The sequence below is a fragment of the Vespa mandarinia genome, chromosome 5 (genome assembly GCF_050613455.1).
Source record: "Vespa mandarinia isolate Hongniang chromosome 5, ASM5061345v1, whole genome shotgun sequence".
Taxonomy (NCBI): Eukaryota; Metazoa; Arthropoda; class Insecta; order Hymenoptera; family Vespidae; genus Vespa; species Vespa mandarinia.
Genome location: NC_140814.1, coordinates 5,380,001 through 5,398,505, shown reverse-complemented (window position 1 = coordinate 5,398,505; position 18,505 = coordinate 5,380,001). Strand labels below are relative to the sequence as shown.

General features: G+C 33.5%; 2 protein-coding genes across 4 annotated transcripts in view; one reads left to right on the top strand and one right to left on the bottom strand.

Moving 5' to 3' along the window:
* The window catches only part of LOC118441898 (uncharacterized), a 55,376-nt gene extending 41,482 nt beyond the window's left edge, over positions 1 to 13,894 (top strand). For 2 of the 3 annotated variants that reach the window (XM_035866907.2, XM_035866910.2), the window contains exons 2-3: positions 7,731 to 7,768; positions 11,771 to 13,894. In XM_035866907.2, coding sequence (XP_035722800.1) covers positions 7,731 to 7,768; positions 11,771 to 12,712 — 980 coding nt within the window. In that variant the 3' untranslated portion in view covers positions 12,713 to 13,894. Of the gene's footprint in view, positions 1 to 7,730; positions 7,769 to 11,087; positions 11,257 to 11,770 lie in introns of those variants that run through there. The other variant, XM_085656986.1, reaches the window with a different exon arrangement.
* A 1,502-nt stretch (positions 13,895 to 15,396) lies between these two features.
* Positions 15,397 to 17,382, bottom strand: LOC118441844 (glutamine amidotransferase-like class 1 domain-containing protein 3, mitochondrial). Its single transcript, XM_035866813.2, has 4 exons — positions 17,227 to 17,382; positions 16,122 to 16,411; positions 15,800 to 15,963; positions 15,397 to 15,611 (listed from the first exon to the last, which is right to left on the bottom strand). Exons 1-4 carry the CDS (start codon positions 17,380 to 17,382, stop codon positions 15,397 to 15,399), a joined length of 825 nt encoding a protein of 274 aa, XP_035722706.2.
* Between the last annotated feature and the right edge of the window lie 1,123 nt (positions 17,383 to 18,505).

Below are 18,505 nucleotides of genomic sequence, written 5' to 3'. Positions count from 1 at the left end.
CCAAAACCGGTAACTTTGTCGCGTTTGAGTAATTTTTCTTTGATAAATCATTGATTATTATCGTGCAACATTTTAAGAAATACAGTGGAACATTTTATCGTGCAACATTTTAAGAAATACAGTAGAACATTTTATCGTGTATCAGTTTGAGAGCAGGTGTTAAACGAAAATGTACCTATATATTTCCCTTTCTAAATCTAATTATTTCTAAATTCTCGTTTATCTTTTTTTTTTTGTTTTATTTTCTTTTTTTTTGTTTTTTTTTTTATTTTCCTTTCTTTATCTTTTCTTTTTCTTTTTTTTTTTTCGGTAAGATTGTCAGTGAGCTAAGCCAATAATTGTATGGGATCGAAGAGGAGAAAAGGAAGAAAAAGAGAGAGAGTAAAAAAGAATAAACAAAAAAAAAAAAAAGAGAATGATGGAACGCGAATACCACGAGTGTTAAGACCATGCGATACGTATTGTACGGAGATTAGAACTATGCTCGTTCATGCCGATCAACAACGTTACTACGTTGGATAATGCCCTCTGATTACTCTAGGAGCGAGTCTCATTATACAAATTGTCGTGGTCATAGACTTTATCCGTGTCATAGTATCATACCTATCCGCGTACTTATCTACACTTATTCGTTTAGAATGAGCAGTTATATCAAATTGGTAAAATCCGATAGATTACGTTTGATATTTCGTTCAAATAAGAAAATAATTCATACGATAGGATAAAAGTAGCGTATTAGGAAATTATTCGAAAGGTTTTTCATCCGTTTAAGATACAAACGGAATTACACGTTCGTATATATATATATATATTTTTTTTTGTCTTTTTTATTTTTTTTCTTTCGTCGTAGGAGGAAATGAAAAAAAAAGTAGTATACTCGACGATCAACCCAATTCTTCGACCGCAAAAAAAGAGAGAGAGAGAGAGAGAAAGTTCCTGATTGGGATCCTCGATGGTAAAAGCAATAAATTAAACGAAAGTTTAAAGTCGTCACGATCCCTATGAACCGATCGAAGCTACCTCGTGTTTGCCTCGAGTTCTCTCCGTTATACGGCCGGAGGTGGTTCAAACTGTGTATCGGTATTATCGCGAGCCGGATGCTTTCACTCTCATGAAATATTTTCGAGGGACGTTACTCTTCGTTCCTCTTACTTTGGAACCTTTGAGATTACTCGTCCCTAGTCGGTTGCAATCTTCCAACGAGGTAAGAAGTAAGGTGTGGCAAGCTTCCAACTCCCACGTTCTCGTATCGAGTTATTCCCATGATACAAGATACTTAGTGGCTAATTTTCGAACATCAATGCGCATTTTCTTATGATAATTGTAACTGATTATTAACAAAATATTCGAGAAAAGGTTGAACCGATCGAATAACTTTTATTTTCGTTATCTTTCGTTCCTTCGAAATAATCGAGAAATATCATTGACTTTCTCCGTGAGTGGGTTTGAATCGATCGATCGATCGATTAAAAGAAATCCTCTCTCTTTCTCTTTTTTCTTTTCTCTCTCTCTCTCTCTCTCTCTCTCCATCCCCCCTTTCTCTCTCTCTCTCTCCATCCCCCCTTTCTCTCTCTCTCTCTCTCTCTCTCTCTCTCTCTCTCTCTCTCTCTCTCTCTCTCTCTCTCTCTCTCTCTGTTTCATTATCGTTCCTCTTTCGATACTGTCGAATCACGCAAGAATTTAACTTGCGCAAATGATTTCGACATACAGCGGAAGGAAAAGATAATTTTTCGTACACAATTGCTCGAAACGTTAGATCGACGACTGTTACGAAGGATGAATCGATAAAGATAAACGGTGAATCTTTCGAAAGAAAACGAAAGATCTTTAAGATTTAAAAAGGGATCTTAAATCTTGAAGAGCGAGTAACGAGGAACGGATAAGTTCTTCAATTCTCGTTTGCACATTTCTCGTTTGATTTCGATCGAAAAGAACAAAGGAAAGGAACAAATGGGAAAAGAAAAAACAAAAAAAAAAAACAAGAAAAAAATCAAGGCAAAAATTCGTGACGGAGACGAAACGAAATCGAGAAGATAACTGCGCTCTAAATTTCACAAATGGTTTAAGTGTTTATACGCGCGCGCGCGCATGTGTGTGTGTGTGTGTGTGTGTGTGTGTATGTGCACAAAAAGAATGAAAAGAGACAAGTAGAGATAGGAGTTTAAGATTTTAAAATGATTTTAACGAATGTTACTTGCGCATATATCTACACGTTTGAATGGCTGCAATGAGATCGATGGACCGATCGATCGATCGATCGATAGGTTGATCGGTCGTTAAATATGGCTTATCGTCGCCATTATGTTCATCCTGGATGATTGCGATCTCGTCGTTTAAACGTCGAGAGAGAACTGTTCTGGTGCATTGCAAGATTCCGTAAAATCAATCGTATCAACGGCTAACGAGATAGTTCGCGCTAGTTCGTAAACGTTACTTCCTTGAAATGCAATCGATATATATATATATATATATATATATATATATATATATATGTCGTTGTTTATCTGGTCTTCGATATTACCGAGAGATTTGCCGGAAGACTCTCTCATTAAATGTTATTCCCGTGGAGATCGCGCATTCCCCGGAGAAAGACCTCCAACTTGACGTTTTAGAAAACGTTTCTTGGATTACGGAACGTATAGTTCTATACGTAGTAAAGTAAGTATACCACCTATATACTTACTTACGTATGTCAGTCGGGATTACGAGAGCATAACGACGATCTTGAATAGGTAACTAAATATCTCCCATTCGTATCATTAAGAGAAGATAAACTAAAGGAATTTAATTAATTACAAAATCCAATTACTTCCCTCGCGATAATATATAGATTTATAATGTAATTGAAATAGGATATACGTAGATAATGTTGGATTTCTGTGTTTCTATCTATTTGGCCAAGATCAGAGAGAAAGAGAGAGAGAGAAAGAGAGAGAGAGAGAGAGAGAGAGAGATAGTGGATAGATTAAAAGAAAAAAAAAAAGAAAAAGAAAAAGAAAAGTAGAAAAGAATAAAAAAGTCGAAAGTAGAAAACGATTGGAAAATTATTCGCGGACATACAAATTTTCTTGCGATTTCGTTATAGGTATACACGTAATTCAATGGTTATTTCTCGTTGAGCGACCAGAGGGCGAAAAAAGGAAAGGGAGGAGTCTAAAGGCCTCAACTTCGATTCGATGGTAATCGCTTCCTCGTCGTCGTTCCTTAAGACCGTGTTATAAGAATCCGGTCCGATACGCGATTTGATTATGTCGTTCGTACGTGTACATGTAGTATCTTTATACACACATTATTGCACATTACCATTTCAAACGAAGCTAGAGTTAGGAACGAGGGAAAAGGCACGATACACCTACTGATATCTACCTTTTCCCTTTGCCAGTCTTTCCTCTCTTTTCACCGTTATATGTTTTTTCTTTCTTTCCTTCTTTTTTTTTATCTTCTTTTCTTTTCTTTCTTCCTTTTTTTTTTCTTTTTTTTTTTTTTTTTATTCTCAATACCTCCTATGGTACCGTCCGTTGGAATAATTTCACACGAGAAAGTAAACGGATTTGTGGCTTACAAATTTCTTCGCTTTTTATCGCTCTCGGATATATGTTAATATCGCGAATAAGACACTTTTGATGGTTGTCTAAGATCACACACACACACACACACACACACACACACACACACACACATATATGTATATACATATATAATTGTCAATGAATAATTTATATATGAATCATGGATGAAGTACGACGCGTTAAAACAACGTTTCACTTTTGTTGCATATTCTATCATCGAGTAATACTATTATATCTAACGTGCAATGGTTATTTTATTTTATTTTATTTTTTTTTTTTTTTTTTTTTTAGATAACAGTGAATTCATCGTTGTGAGTTCTTTAATCTCGACATAAACTTAAGTATCATGCAATTAACGCCTTCTAAGGCGACGATGAAAATGTTCGTCACGCATTTCTCGATGTGTCCGTGGGTTGTAAGTCACGCTTTTAATTAATAGCTTACGTCATAAATTATTCGAGATTCTTCATTCCTATAGCTCGGAGCATTGAAAAAGGGAACATAAGAATTGTTTGCCATCGCGATCTTAATAATCCTTAAGCGATATTGCGATGAATTATTATGTTAATATCAAAGAGAGATTGACAATACCTTAATGATAGGACAATTAAATCTGAAGAACTTTATTAGACGATTAACGCAAGAACGAAGATGCAAGGCTTACGTAAATGCGTTCCAATGGATTTGAAATGAAATGTCAGTGTTGTGCATTGACCACGCAGGAAATTGTGATCTTCGATTATAATCGGGAAACGTTGTCTTTCTTTGGAAATTACGGAAGTTCGTATTATCTTGGTTATCATTAATGATTATTATTTGTAAGAACAAAAAAAAAAATAAGAAGAATAAAGGTATTCAGACAACAACGTCTTCTATACCGTCCATTTGGCGTAGATACGAAGAGTCATTGGGAAACAGGGTCACGTCCTCGTTGTATTAACATTTAATAACGAATGCCTCGCCATATAATGGTAGGGTAAGATGGAAATGTCGACGTACGACACAGCGAAGGCATCCGCATGCGTTTCTGCCGTTACGCGAGAGAAAATATTGCACATTGTTCGCCTAGGTACTCGCGGTATTAACGCGCGATTGTTCCCCTAATTGCACATCGTTACCTATTGCTATACGATTGTTAGAAAATAGAGAATGTTGGCGCGTAACGTTAATAAAGACATCTTGAAGAGTTAGCATCTCTTTATTAATCGTTCGGTAAAATACATTTTATTACGTGGTAAGATCTCCTTGAAATTTAGATCGCAACGTCAGTTGGTTTAATGCGTAATACGCGAATTATCATAGTGTAAGATCTTGGAAAAGATTTTGCAAGATATTCGTTGTAAGAACGTTCACCATGTAAATTTCGTACCTGGAGTAGGCAAAAGTAGTAGGTAGGTACGAGTTACGAGTTTCAAATTCAAATCGCAACGTCAGCGCTCTTAATTCTTCCGATCGTGGCAAGGCATGATCAGACAGAAGCGTTCGTTCCAGTCGGTCGAAGTTTGTACGGGTCCATTTAAAATCGCCTTTCAATGTACGCAGAAAGTAACATATGATTGTACGTACAGTACCGATCACTACTTTTCACTGTGTCGCACGTAATTGGGAAATAGAATGGATTTGATGCGGTCAAGAGAACGGATTTAAGATATACGAATACGCATATATATCTATATATATATATATATAGAGAGAGAGAGAGAGAGAGAGAGAGAGGTATATAGGATTGTAAGAAAACTAGTTGAATTCAATTCGAATCCATTTGCAACATTTACAAGTAGTAATTAACTCGATCTCATTAATGGCACATTTTCTCCATTAATCATAGGACGAAGAGGAGGAGTGGGGTGGGGGGAGTTCTTGCCAAACGGAACCATCGCAGGGCCAGTATTGCGATTGGAATACCGTTCTAATTGAATCTCAACCATAATAAGAGAGTCTACGAATACTTTCTCCCTCCCTTCAATCCTCCTCCCCCCTCCCTCATCCTAAAAGACAGAAGGAAAGAATGACGTTTTTGGAGCAATTTTTATTTTCTTCGATCTGTTAAAGTATCAATATCTCATTCAAATAAATATATATTCGTTCGATATAAAGCATTAATAGCATTCGAATAATTCTTACTTTTTTTTAAAACTTTTTTTTCTCTCTCCTTAAATAATGTATTATCGTCGTTAATTATCGTGGAAGTATCAATGCGCAATTACTTATCGAATTATTGATGTTTTTTCTTTTTTTTCTTTTTTTTTTTTTTTTTTTTTAGAAAATAAGCGTGAAGTAGAGTGGGAAAAGGGTGGCGGTGGCGTGGGCGGGGATGGAGGGTTGGGGAAGGTGGGATGTGTTTACGGGATGAACGAATTATCTTATCTTTATAATCGATGTCAATCGTATCGATCGTAAATCGACATACTGTTTTCGAATTTTTTTTTTTTTTTTTTTTTTTGCATTATAACGACACTTTCATCACTTTACGTAAGAGAAAAGAAACTATTACAGCGAGATATTAATTATATAGAACTATGCATGATACCACCTTCCATTCAAGTAAGAACGCCGCGACGCTACACCGACTTCGGTGGGAGGAGAGTGGGGTGGGGGGGGGTAGGAAAAAAGTAGGCTTCAGAATGTCGGAAGTGTTCACGGCGAACAACGCCGTACTCTAGCTGAGGACTTTGACGACGAATCGATCGTTTTAAAAGAGAAAGAAAAAGAGAGACAGAGAGAGAGAGAGAGAGAGAGAGAGAGAGAGAGAGAGAGAGAGAGAGAGAAAGAAAGAGAGATACGAGAAGAAGGTGTTCAGCGTCGACAATGCGTTTGAAACGTGCCAAATAGGTACAGATTCTTGGAAAAACAGGAAAACTCTGGAGTCTCCTTTTATGGTGATTACTACGTGCGACATCCTTGAGAGGTTTTATACGAATCTACAGGTTTAAAAACTATTTCGCTTCGGTGTATACGCTTGGAGCCATCTCTTATTATATTACAAAGGCATCGCATTTAACGTGTTCCTTCTTCTCCTATTTCCCCCTTTTTTTTTCTTTTTTCTTTTTTTTTTTTCTTTCTTTTTTTTCTCTTTTTTTTCTATCTTTCTTTCTTCACTTTTCAGAGTCGAGCAATTTTTCTTCCTTTACGTTGTTCTCTAACGTAGCAGGTGTTTGCAATTTACGCATTTATAATCTTTATTTGCCATTCACTTTTCGTCATCGACGTGTGTAATCGCCAATGATTGACTTTCTTTGAGAAAATGAAAAGAAAATTGCCGATAAAGAGATTTCTATTAATTAAGAAGGACAACGTCGACCTTCGCGAAAATTAATTGAATATGATTCGTGTATTTTTAAACGGAACGGAGGGTGAGAGCGGCGGAGAAGGCGAAAGAGAGAGAGAGAGAGAAAGAGAGAGAGAGAGAGAGAGAGAGAGAGAGAGGAGAAAAAAAAAGGTAATTCGTACTTTCTCGTCGTGATTAATTCCTTGTTCTCGTACAATGTCTCATTCTATGGACAGTTATTTTCTTTCTATTTTCGATTCGTGATCATTTTCTATTTCTCGACGAAGTTATTAAATTGTAAATTGTACGTTCGCGTATATGTAATGAATGTGAAATAGGTATAAAGGAAAACGTTACATGGAAAAAATTATTGTTTTAGCTGACAGATAATTAAATAAATTTTTATCATTTTAAGAAGGACGATGGACGTATAAAAAAAAAAAAAAATATATATCTTTATCGTAATAATTAATCGAACTTGAAATATTTAATTTGACGTGAAAGGAGACGTGAAGGAACGTTGAAATGATAAATAAGACCGGTTAATCGATTTGCATACGAGAATAGTCGTTAATTCGCCAAGTCGAAGTCACTTGAAATCTTTCAAATAACTACCTTTTCTTTCTTTTATTTTTTCCCTTTTCTTTTCTTTTTTTCTTTTTCTTATTTTTCTAAAGAAAGAGAAAAAGAAAAAATAAATAAATAAATATATATATATATATATATATATATATATATCGAGAGACCTTTAAATGCACGATATATGAAAAGAAAAATTGATAATCCGACCTTCGATATATTCCCATTGATCGTAAATTTCAATCGTGTTGCGTTTAATGCGTTCGAGTTTTATCGATACAAAAATTAACACAAGTTGGTCTTTCTGTTTTCAGATGGTGCACCGGTTCCCGAGGACGCCATCGCACACGAGGTGAGAATAATGGTGAAAGTTATCTCGAGGTTCAAGGACATCGAGACGATGAATATTCTCGAAAATCTTCTTTAATCGATAGTGTGAAAGTACGAGAAAAAATAGGAAAAAAAAGAAGAAAAAAAAAAAAAAAAAAAAAAAGATATAGATCCGACCGATTAGTATTTTTTTAAAGCTATAATTTGACCATAATTATCGAGCAAAACTATGTTTAATATATTTCTTAATAGTTAGAACGTGAAAACGTAAATCCGATTTTTTTCTTTTTCTTTCTTTCTTTCTTTTTTTTTTTTTTTTTTTTTTTTTAATGACTTAAACGAGAAACACATTATCGCGATCTATGTACGAACTTTACGTCAGAAATAATTTCTCGAAGAATTAATCTGGTCCAGAGACCGGATCCATGGTCTTTAATCAGCGTTAAGATAAAAACAGAGAAAGAAAAATAGAAAGAGAGTGAATGAGAGAGAGAGAGAGAGAGAGAGAGAGAGAGAGAGAGAGAGAGAGAGAGAGAGAGTGTGTGTGTGTGTTTCAGATTTTATCAGTAATAACAGGTACTAACGTTACTAGTAGCGTCCCCCTTCGAAAATGCGTTTCATAGTATTATAACTTTATAGTAATTAATTGCACGTAATATAATGCATTTAACGAGGCGCGACATATTTTTGGCATTTACATTATACATACACACATGAATATATATATTTATCTACATGCATGGAACTCGTTGTGCGAGATCAACGATCCGTATCTCAATCAACGACACGAGACGACTTTCAAAAGGGACTTGAGATTTTTACTCCTACTTTCATTTTTATATTCACTCCTTAGCGCATTATTTCACGAATGTATTCGACGAACTAGAACGATGAATCAAAGATGGATTAGATATACACACACACATATATATATATATATATATTTATCTATATATATATATTTGTGGGAATCTTCTCTTCGTGATAGAAAGGACTTATGACGTATCTCTATCTTGCTCGTTCATACAACCGATCGTTTATTCGACGAGTTGATTGCCCTTAATTCACATATAATTCATACCGAGTCAGTATACCGCTGATGGTACAAAGGAGAGAGAGAGAAAGAAATAAAAAGAGAGAGAGAGAGAGAGAAAAAGAGAGAGAGAGAGAGAGATGAGACGAGTAATACATGCGCATTTGACGATGATGCTAATAGGGGAGCGCGTGCGCTCGCAAACGTTGAGGCTAATAATATTATCTTCGCTCGTAACGCGCATTTTGCGAGATCGCCGTGCGAGACTAATTTACGTCTCCGTAATCGCGTAATAATAACGTTTCCTTCTCCTTTTTTTCCCTTTCGCGATCCGTCTTCCGTTCTCAAGCTGGGATCGTCTTCGTTCTCTCGTTCTCTCATTCGTAATATTCTAAGTGTGCGCTTTGTTTTCTCTCTCTCTCTCTCTCTCTCTTTCTTTCTCTCTCTTGCTCTCTCTCGCTCTCTCTTTCTGTTTTCTATTTATTTCTTTCCTTTTCAATTTCTCTTTTTCTATCTTCTGTTCATCTTTTCAAGTAGACTTTTGCAATAGCCTAACTATTTATTACTACCTTTCGAATAATTGCCTATTATTCTGCATTAAAATCCTCGTTAAAAGAGTAATCGTCCTTATGTCTTTCTCTTTCTCTTTTACTCTTTCAATTTTTCTCCCTTGCTCTTTTTTTTTTCTTTTTTTTTTTTCTTACCTTTTCCTTTTCTTCCTTTCTTTTCTTTTTATCTCTTTGATATTCGCCTTTATGAAAATCACGTGTAATATTTATTATACGTTATCGTGTCGTCTCGTTAAAATTCTACGCGAGATAATTATCTAAGGATAGGATAAGTATGAAAAGTTTAAGGGTATTCCAATTGCAAACGTCAGAAATATTGTCGTTTCATTTGCTTTAGAATGACGATGACTATGACGATAGATTTCTGTGTATCTTCTTTTTTTTTATTTTTTATTTTTTCCTTTTTCTTTTCGTTTCTCTTTTTTGTTTTTTTTTTTTGTTTTTTTTTTTTTTTTGTTTTTTTTATTGTTTTTTTTTTCAAATTCCCAATTATATTAATGACTATAAACCAGCAGAAAGTTAAGAGCGAGTGATTTATGATTAGAAGTAGAAAAAAAAAAAAGAACAAAACATTTCGGAATAATTTAACGAGTAACTCGTGGTTTTTATGTTCGAATGAATATATTCGTGTTCGTAAAGTACGAGACAACGGAAAACGATGGATTATTATAATGAGGGTTGTAAGATAAAAAGAAAATCGTAACGAGGCGATTCCACTTGGCGATCGTAAAATCGTTATCCTTTATTATTCATAATAAGCAAAAATATTGCATTCCTACTTGGATAATAATTAATAGACATATGCGAGACGTCTTTCTTTGATAGGTATGATATTTTTAAACACATATCATTATTATCCTTTCGATGTAGTATTTTAATATAGTATAAAAAAAATTAGAAAAATATAAAAAAAAAAAAAAAAAAAAATTAAAGAAAGAAAAAATCGTTACTCTTCTACAAATAGTTTTTCTTTAATATTTCAAAGAAATAATATTGCCATTCAAAATATTGCCATTCAAAATATTGCCATTCTTAATTCACGTGCATACAGGTGAATGGTAGTATAAAATACTATTGTTTAGACTGCTTAGTCGGTGGTAAATCTGAATCACATAAATTCGTGGAATTTATATAAGCCGGTATTTCCCTTCTGAGAATCCTTATATAAGCAGATTATCGATGTAAATAGTTTTTATTTACATTGAAACATCTCACTTGGAGACTTTAATATATTCGTAAAGACTTTAATTGAAAAACTTGTTAAAGGAAATACGTATACATACATACATACATACATAAATACATACGTACGTATTTACAAATATATACAGATACATGCTTTATTATTTCTATATTTTTTTTCTAAGTGGACAAATAAATTTCATTATAATTTATTGGCTTGTTGTATATAGTTTAACGTAAAATAAACCGTTCGAATTATATTCATTATCAATTTTTCTTATCGTTTAATAGAACTTTATTGGCATAAGTAATTAATATCTATTAATATAATTTAGAGAGGTAAGAAACTATCGTTAGAGAACGTAATGTAATTGACCTAAGATAGTTACATAGGTATGTAAGTAAGACTATATCGGTAACAATGCTAGGCGTGTCGTCGGTGTGTCGCAAGGCGACTCGCGTGAACGCACGCACGCACGCGCGCACACGTGCGAGAGAGAGAGAGAGAGAGAGCACGTCTCTTAGAGAAACGCGTGCTGGCCAGTTTAGACGTGGGTACCTCAACCGACGCATAAAGTCGCCGAGCCGACGAGATAACTAGTTTCGAAGGCGGTCGCTGCCACGAAGATTCCTTAAATGTCAAGGCAAAGACATCGTGGGGCAGCATCGTTCTTCAATGGTCGGATGCTGAACTTTGCATCGTTGTTACTTTTCACTGATCCTCGAGTTCGTAGAAAAGATACGCATTCTATAGATATAAACAGATTGTTGTCTATAATTTAATCGACATTTTTCTTTCCTTTTCTTTCCTTTCCTTTCCTTTCCTTTCCTTTTTTTTTTTTTTTTTTTTTTTAAATGTAGGAAAACTTATACTTATGTGGGGAAATTCGTTCGAAGATATTTTTTATTCCGATTATTAGATACTCGATATTCAATATTATCGATTAGAAATATCAATTTTAATGATAACATGTAGAGAAAAGTTACAAATCATTTTGATTTGTATTATTTGAAATTAAATTTATTTATTGTAAGGATTTTGTGTTTATATGTGGTGTTTTTTTTTTTTTTTTTTTTTTTTTTTATCGTTTTAAGAAGCAACATGCAGGTATTTGTAAATGAAGCTTTCTAATTCGTTGAACTTTCTCTGACTTTTAAGGTAATTCTTATCGTTAGAAAGGCAATCTTCTCGTAGGATAGAATCAAGGTAACGAGGAAATAATACTTGTTTCTTTTACAGGATTCCATGGCATCCGCTTCAGAAACCGGCGAGGATTATGCGGACGTAGATGATTCCGATATGTATATGGAGACCGATGGGACGGAGACGATGAGGGGTGACGATCACGTCGAAGAAAGTCAAACGGATAGAATAGAAATCGATAGAACGACGATAGAAAATGATGATAAACTTAATGAAACGAGTACGGAGGAAGGGAATGGGAATGATCAGGAAACGAAAAATACCGTATTGTCGCCTCAAACTCAGCCAACCGAGATCATTGATAAAAGTTTAGAAACTGAAAGTCAAAACTTTTTCCCGTCTTTCGCTGAATTATTTAGCAATCAAAGATTACCATTTAACGAACAACAACAAAGATATAGGCCAAACAGATTCTTGAGTTATTTTCAACGGGATCGTGGTGTATATCAAACAGCTTCGACAACATCAAAAGAGGTTCAACATCCTCTTTTGGGTTCTGGAAATTTCGGAGTCATTCGTGGTGGAACTTATTATCCCGAAGATAGAGAGAACGAGGATTATAACGCCGAGGATAGTCTTTATAATCCTTATTATCACGGTACGACTGGTCGTGCTCGTGCCAATTATTATAGGAACCCTAAACCACAGCCGGTTCGTGGTGGAGATTTCTTTGCTAACTTCCGGGATTTCGCCGATATAACGGCACCGCCGAAGTCAAGTTTCTCTCATCTTTCTGTGGTTTATGCGAATAAAAATGGCAGTACTACGGGACGTATCACGGAACCTAGAAACATCATCGAAACTCTTAGGATGTTGGAGGAAGAGGAACGTAATAATGGAATGGAAATAACAACGACCGAAGTACCAAGGAAGAAGTTGAGCAAAGGAAAAAGGAAATTGATCAAAATGAAACAATACGAGGAGGATAAGGCGAGAAGATCGCGCGTATCCGTCGAGCCTCTTTTAGCTTTGAGTTGAGAATGAACTTTGTGTACTTAATTAGTGTCTAACGTTTTAACGAACGAGAAACTTTGGGATCGTTATGTCCTATGCGCAAATAATCTGGCCCCCTCTCCTCCAATCCCTCGCGAGATCGGCAACCAAAGTCTTTACAAATCCTCTTTTGATTGTCGGAGGTAGCGAAAATGATCGTGAAAGTTGTTTCAGTAGCGTCGAAGGAGATAATTTTTTATTTATTTTTTTTGTTTTTTTTTTTTTTTTGTTTTCAAACAATTGGCCATTCCTTGAAAACGATTCAACGAGAGAAAACGCGTCGGAATTATACGTGAAAAAATTTCGTTATCAATGATAATATATATATATATATATATATATATATATATATAGTATATTATAGATGATAGTAACAGCAATAATAGTAGCAATAATAAGTCTCATTGACGAGTTAAATGAAATCGTAGGAAGTATCGTGCGTGCGTATTCAAGACTGTCATCCGAGATGTTATCCAATAAAAGAAAATGTAATGATTATTATCGACCGGATTCTCATGGGCACGCGCCAAATTGATCGTGCGAGAGCATGGCGCGTGCACTTTCGTTACGCTCGAGTAAACCTATATACCGGAACGAATAAACGAGTACGGAGAAACGACGACGAGCTCGTTCGCGCGATAAAACGTGGAACCTACACGAGAGACTAAACACACAAGTCCGGATAGACGCACGCGACTTCACATAGTTCTCGTGACCGCCGTATCTATAAGTAAAATAAAAATCCTCGGCTATTTATTTGCATGCACATGCCATCATAATCCATCGTGGCCAGGCGCGAGAGAACTTCTTCTGGTCGGTCGAAAATCGAGAGTGAAAGAAAAGGATTAAAAAAAACAAAAAAAAAAAAAAAACAAAAACAAAAGAAAGAAAACAAAAAATATATTGGTTGAAATGTGTAAGGGAGAGAAAAAAAAGAAAAGAAAAGAAAGAAAAGGTATAACGATCGACGAGAACGAAAAAAAAAAAACTTTGACGAAATTCTAACTTTTATCATATTTTCGCATTTCTTGTCTCCTACGATTAATATCTTCGCCTGCGTCATACGTCTTATTTGTAACTTTTATCTCTTATCATTTAAGTATCGTACCTAATAGATTCTTTATTAGTACATCTCGTTTCACTATGAGTCTAAAATAAGACGCGATAATTCTATTTTATTTTATTTTATTTTATTTTATTTTATTTTATTTTATTTTATATTAATTTAATTTTTAATTTAATTTAATTTAATTTAATTTAATTTAATTTAATTTAATTTAATTTAATTTAATTTAATTTAATTTAATTTTGTTTTATTTTAATTCACTTTTCATTACATTTTACTTTAATATTTAGAATAGTAGTAGTTTATTCCAGCAAGTAATTCTCGCAATATTATTTTATTTTATATCCAAGTATTGGGTATATCACGGTCAGAACGTCTTTATTATTTAGATTTATCAATGTTTACGTTAAAAGGGACAAAAGGAAAATAGATAATGAAAACATACGAAAAGAAAAAAAGAAAAAAAGAAAAAAGAATAAAAAAAAAAAAAAAGAAGATAAAAGAAGAAGAGAAAACGATTACGTACACATTCGTAGAACCACTAAAGACTGCCTATTCTCTTACAATCTTCGTTGATCTACGAAACTAATGCTAATTATTATTATTATTATTATCATCATCATTATTATTATTATTATTATTATTATTATTATTATTATTATTATTATTATTATTATTATTATTATTATTATTATTATTATTATTATTATTATTATTATTATTATTATTATTATTATTATTATTATTATTATTATTATTATTATTATTATTATTATTATTATTATCACTATTATTATTATTATTATCATTATTATTATGATTATCCTTATTATTATTATTATTATTATTATCACTATTATTATTATTATTTGTTCTCTTTGATAAAACTATCCCGGATCTTCCTACGTATAAACTTATTTCTTCTTCTTCTTTTTTCTTTTTTTTTTTTCTCTCCTTCCTTTAAGTATGATTGATCGTGACGCGTCGGAAATCACGAAAGCGATGATTTCTTCTTTTATATCGAGGACGAAATTTACGGCGATTAAGGATTATCCTCGATCCTTCGCCGTAAATCTCGTCGAAACCATTGTTATTTCATTTGTTGTTGACTATTGTAGCTTTATCTAGATAGGTTTAATAGATCGATAAGAAAAACAAATATAAAAATGTATTCGTGAAAATTCGTGTCTCTCGTTCTCCCAACTCTTTATTTTGATAGGACACAGGTTGAACAAAAAAAAGAAAAAAAATAAATATATATATATATAATACAGAAAATATATGAATATAGAAATATATGAATAATGCATATATGAATAAATAGAAGAATAGCGAAGTTTGTTTTATTTTTTTGCGAAAATTTAAAAAAAGAAAGAAAAAGAAAAATGAAAAGAAAATATCACTCGAGTGAAAATACAATTTTTTTTTATTACGTTCAATGTACATGCTCATGTAGGGGGTACGTGATTGGAAAAAAAAAGGGACAGAAAAAAATGAAATAAAAAAAGAAATAAAAATTGAAAAAAAAAAAAAAAGAGAGGGAAAAAAAAAGGATAATACAATCGACTCAAAAGAGCAAAATTTTCCATTTACTCGAAGACTTTCACTGACGAATGCTCTTTTTTAACATTGTGATGAGTTTCCCGATGCCAGCATGTATATCGCAGTACGTCGCAGGTTTGTACATCCAAGCAGGCGTACTGAAAACGTTGTATTTTTTACATTTCGTTACACCTTTCACGTCCTTCATTTCCACCTTCGCGCCCATCTGTCTGACTATACGAATCGCTTCCGCGTACGGCCAGTCATCCGGTGAGCCTACAATTTTTTTTTTCTTTTTCTTTTTTTTTTTTCTTTTTGTAGTTTATTGTTGTTTAACAGGATAAAAGGAGAAAAGGTAAAAGAAAAGAAACTAAGGAAGGAAGGAAGAAAGGAAAAAAGGAAGAGATGAGAGATAACGACATAAATGAGATAAGACAAGTACAATTAATTGTAATTGTACTTACAGTCTTTGCCTAATGTAATTTTAACACCTTGTAAAACTCGTGCAACGAGTACGCCAGAAATGCATATAGCACCTATTGGCTTTTTTCCACAAGAGAAATCTTGAATGAGTTTCTCTAAGTCCGGTATCACCGTACAGTCGCAACCTTTGGTAGCAAAGTTGCTCCTGTTAAAGAATAATAATAATAAAAAAAAAAAAAAAAAAAAAAATAAATAAATAAATAAAATAAGTAAAATAAATAAATAGATAAATAAATAAAACGATATAAGAGAAATATGACGACAATATGAATTAATAATGTTACAATGAATATTATTACTAACAAGGTTCTAACAACACCAAATCCTCCAGGAAGAATTAATCCACCGAAATTACATGCTTCGCATTCGCATAATGGTTGTATACAGCTACGTGCCAATCTGGCAGATTCGACTAATGCGTTCCTTTGGCTACAACTATTATCGGGTTCTTTTGTATAATGATCGATCACCTCGCAAATGTCGACGTCTGGTGCGAAAAATGTCGGTGTCATTCCCTTTTCGGATATATGTAAGGTCGCCGACATACATTCGAATATTTCCGTGCCGTCGAGCGTACCGCAACCAGAAAGTATCTGGAATTGAGAGTGGGAGAAAAAAAAAAGAAGAAAAGATAAAAAGAATTGTCGGATTATTGCGGATCGAAGATCGAAGATCTAAAGACATTCATAAAGCAAAAAAATCGATATGGTTTTCTTTTTGTCATTAAAACATCATGACGTGAAAAGATTTTCAAACGTATGCAAAAGATCGAGAATAGTTTACTCCAGTTTTTTTTTTTTTCTTCTTTTTTTTTTCTTTTTCGTGTTTTCATCGTCCACTTTATTTTATTTGCTTTTCTTTTGCATTTTCTTTTTCTTTTTCTTTTTCTTTTTATTTCATATCATTTTATCTTTCTCTTTTTATATTTAATAACGTTCACGTAATATACAAATACGAGAGATACAGGCAAATAATTAATAGCCTCCCTCGTAATGACTTTCGCAAGTACGCGTCGCTAAGTTTTCTTATAAGTATCGCTATATAAAGGGAAACACGTTAAAACGGTTTCTGGCTCGGGGCATCGAGAAAACATTTGTGTTACATCACGATGCGAAAGTGCATATAACCGATATACTTTTTCGTTTGCATGCTAACCCAAGAGATAGAAAGATATTCTTTCATTTAACGTGACCATGTATTGCGAGATATTATCAAAAAGAAAAAGAATTTTTTTTTCTTTTTTTTTTCTTTTCTTTTTTTTTCTTTTTTTTTTTATAATCGTTAATTTTTTTTTATTAGCTCGTTATAATCCCTGTTATATTTATATTCGTCGACGAGCTAATTCCTAAACTCGAATGTTCCAGGTAGTAAATTAATGAATAAAAATGTTTAATACTAATATACTCACTATAGCGATTTTAGGAGGCTCGCAAGATTTATCATTCTTTTTTTTTGTCAATCCTTTTATATTGAGATACGATGACGTATGAAGGTTAGATGAACCGAGATATATAAATTTGGAGACATCGTTACGAATAATTCTTAATAATTGTGAACGCAACATGATCTGTCCATTTAATAAGATTGATCTATTTCTCGATATATATATATATACATTAAAAAAAAAAAGGAAAAAAAGAACAACTTGAAATCTGACTTTGACTTTTGTTCACTGGATAATTTGGCAAAGAACATTGGGAGAGGACATTTGTCACGTTCCTTCTGTATAAACGATTTTCTTCTGATAATTTTGATTTTAGAAATGAATGGGAAAAAGAAAAAAAAAAGAAGAACGAAAATTAAAAAAAGTTGAATCTACATAATATCTATCTATGGATTATTTCTAATTGATCGACGGTGGTATATATCGATGGTAATTTGGTAATATATATAAAGAGTTCATAATTCGTACGATAGAGTGCAGGACCGTTCGGAATTGCGATCAGTGCCCCTTGGTGTTCATCTAGAGAACTTCTTTGCTCTACGGGTATATTATATCGACGTGTCCGTATCATTCAAAGTCTTTCAAATCCCATAGAATTTTCTTTAACGATGATTACAAGAATTAAATTTCGAAGATGTTAAAAAACGAAAGAATAAAAAGAAGATAATAAAAAGAAGAAATACAAGGAAATGAACGAGAAACAAAAAAAGAAGAGAGAAAGAGAGAGAGAGAGAGGGAGAGAGAGAGGAAAGAAAAAAAAAACAAAAAGAGGAAGAAGGCGAATCAAATGAGCCTAAGGGATTATACCCTTGTCCAAGTTTAACCGATGCGTATTGCTTCAAATAATAAACATCGACGAAATATGTTCGACTTAAGTTTATGACTCGTATAACCTTTATCGCACTTTAGAAGGTATTTTTGCTCAGACTATGAATATCAAACGCATAATCGTCGGCGAAGGTGAGATTTAACAAGGCGTACACGGGCTCGAGAGAAAAATAATAAATTTCACGGGTCCGAAGAAGAAAAAGAAGAAGAAAAAGAAGTTCGTAGTATTTACTGCTACAACGTCGTCGAATTTTTACGATCGTCCCTATAATATTTTCTTCGATCCCACGTTAGGTAAATTCATCTTGGGGAGCCAATCTCCCTTCTCAAGTTTAAGAAAGAAAGTGATCATATCGCGGTAAGAAATAAGAGAGAGAGAGAAAGAGAGACACGTAAAGATTTCGTCCCTCTTATC

Bases quoted from the DNA above. Each gene is read 5' to 3' on its own strand.
- LOC118441844 (XM_035866813.2), bottom strand. From the start codon at position 17,382: ATGTTGCGTTCACAATTATTAAGAATTATTCGTAACGATGTCTCCAAA. The intron at 15,964-16,121 runs GTTAGTAATAAT...ATTCTTTAACAG, and splicing joins TTTGGTGTTGTTAGAACCTT to GAGCAACTTTGCTACCAAAG. The intron at 15,612-15,799 runs GTAAGTACAATT...AAAAAATTGTAG, and splicing joins AATTACATTAGGCAAAGACT to GCTCACCGGATGACTGGCCG.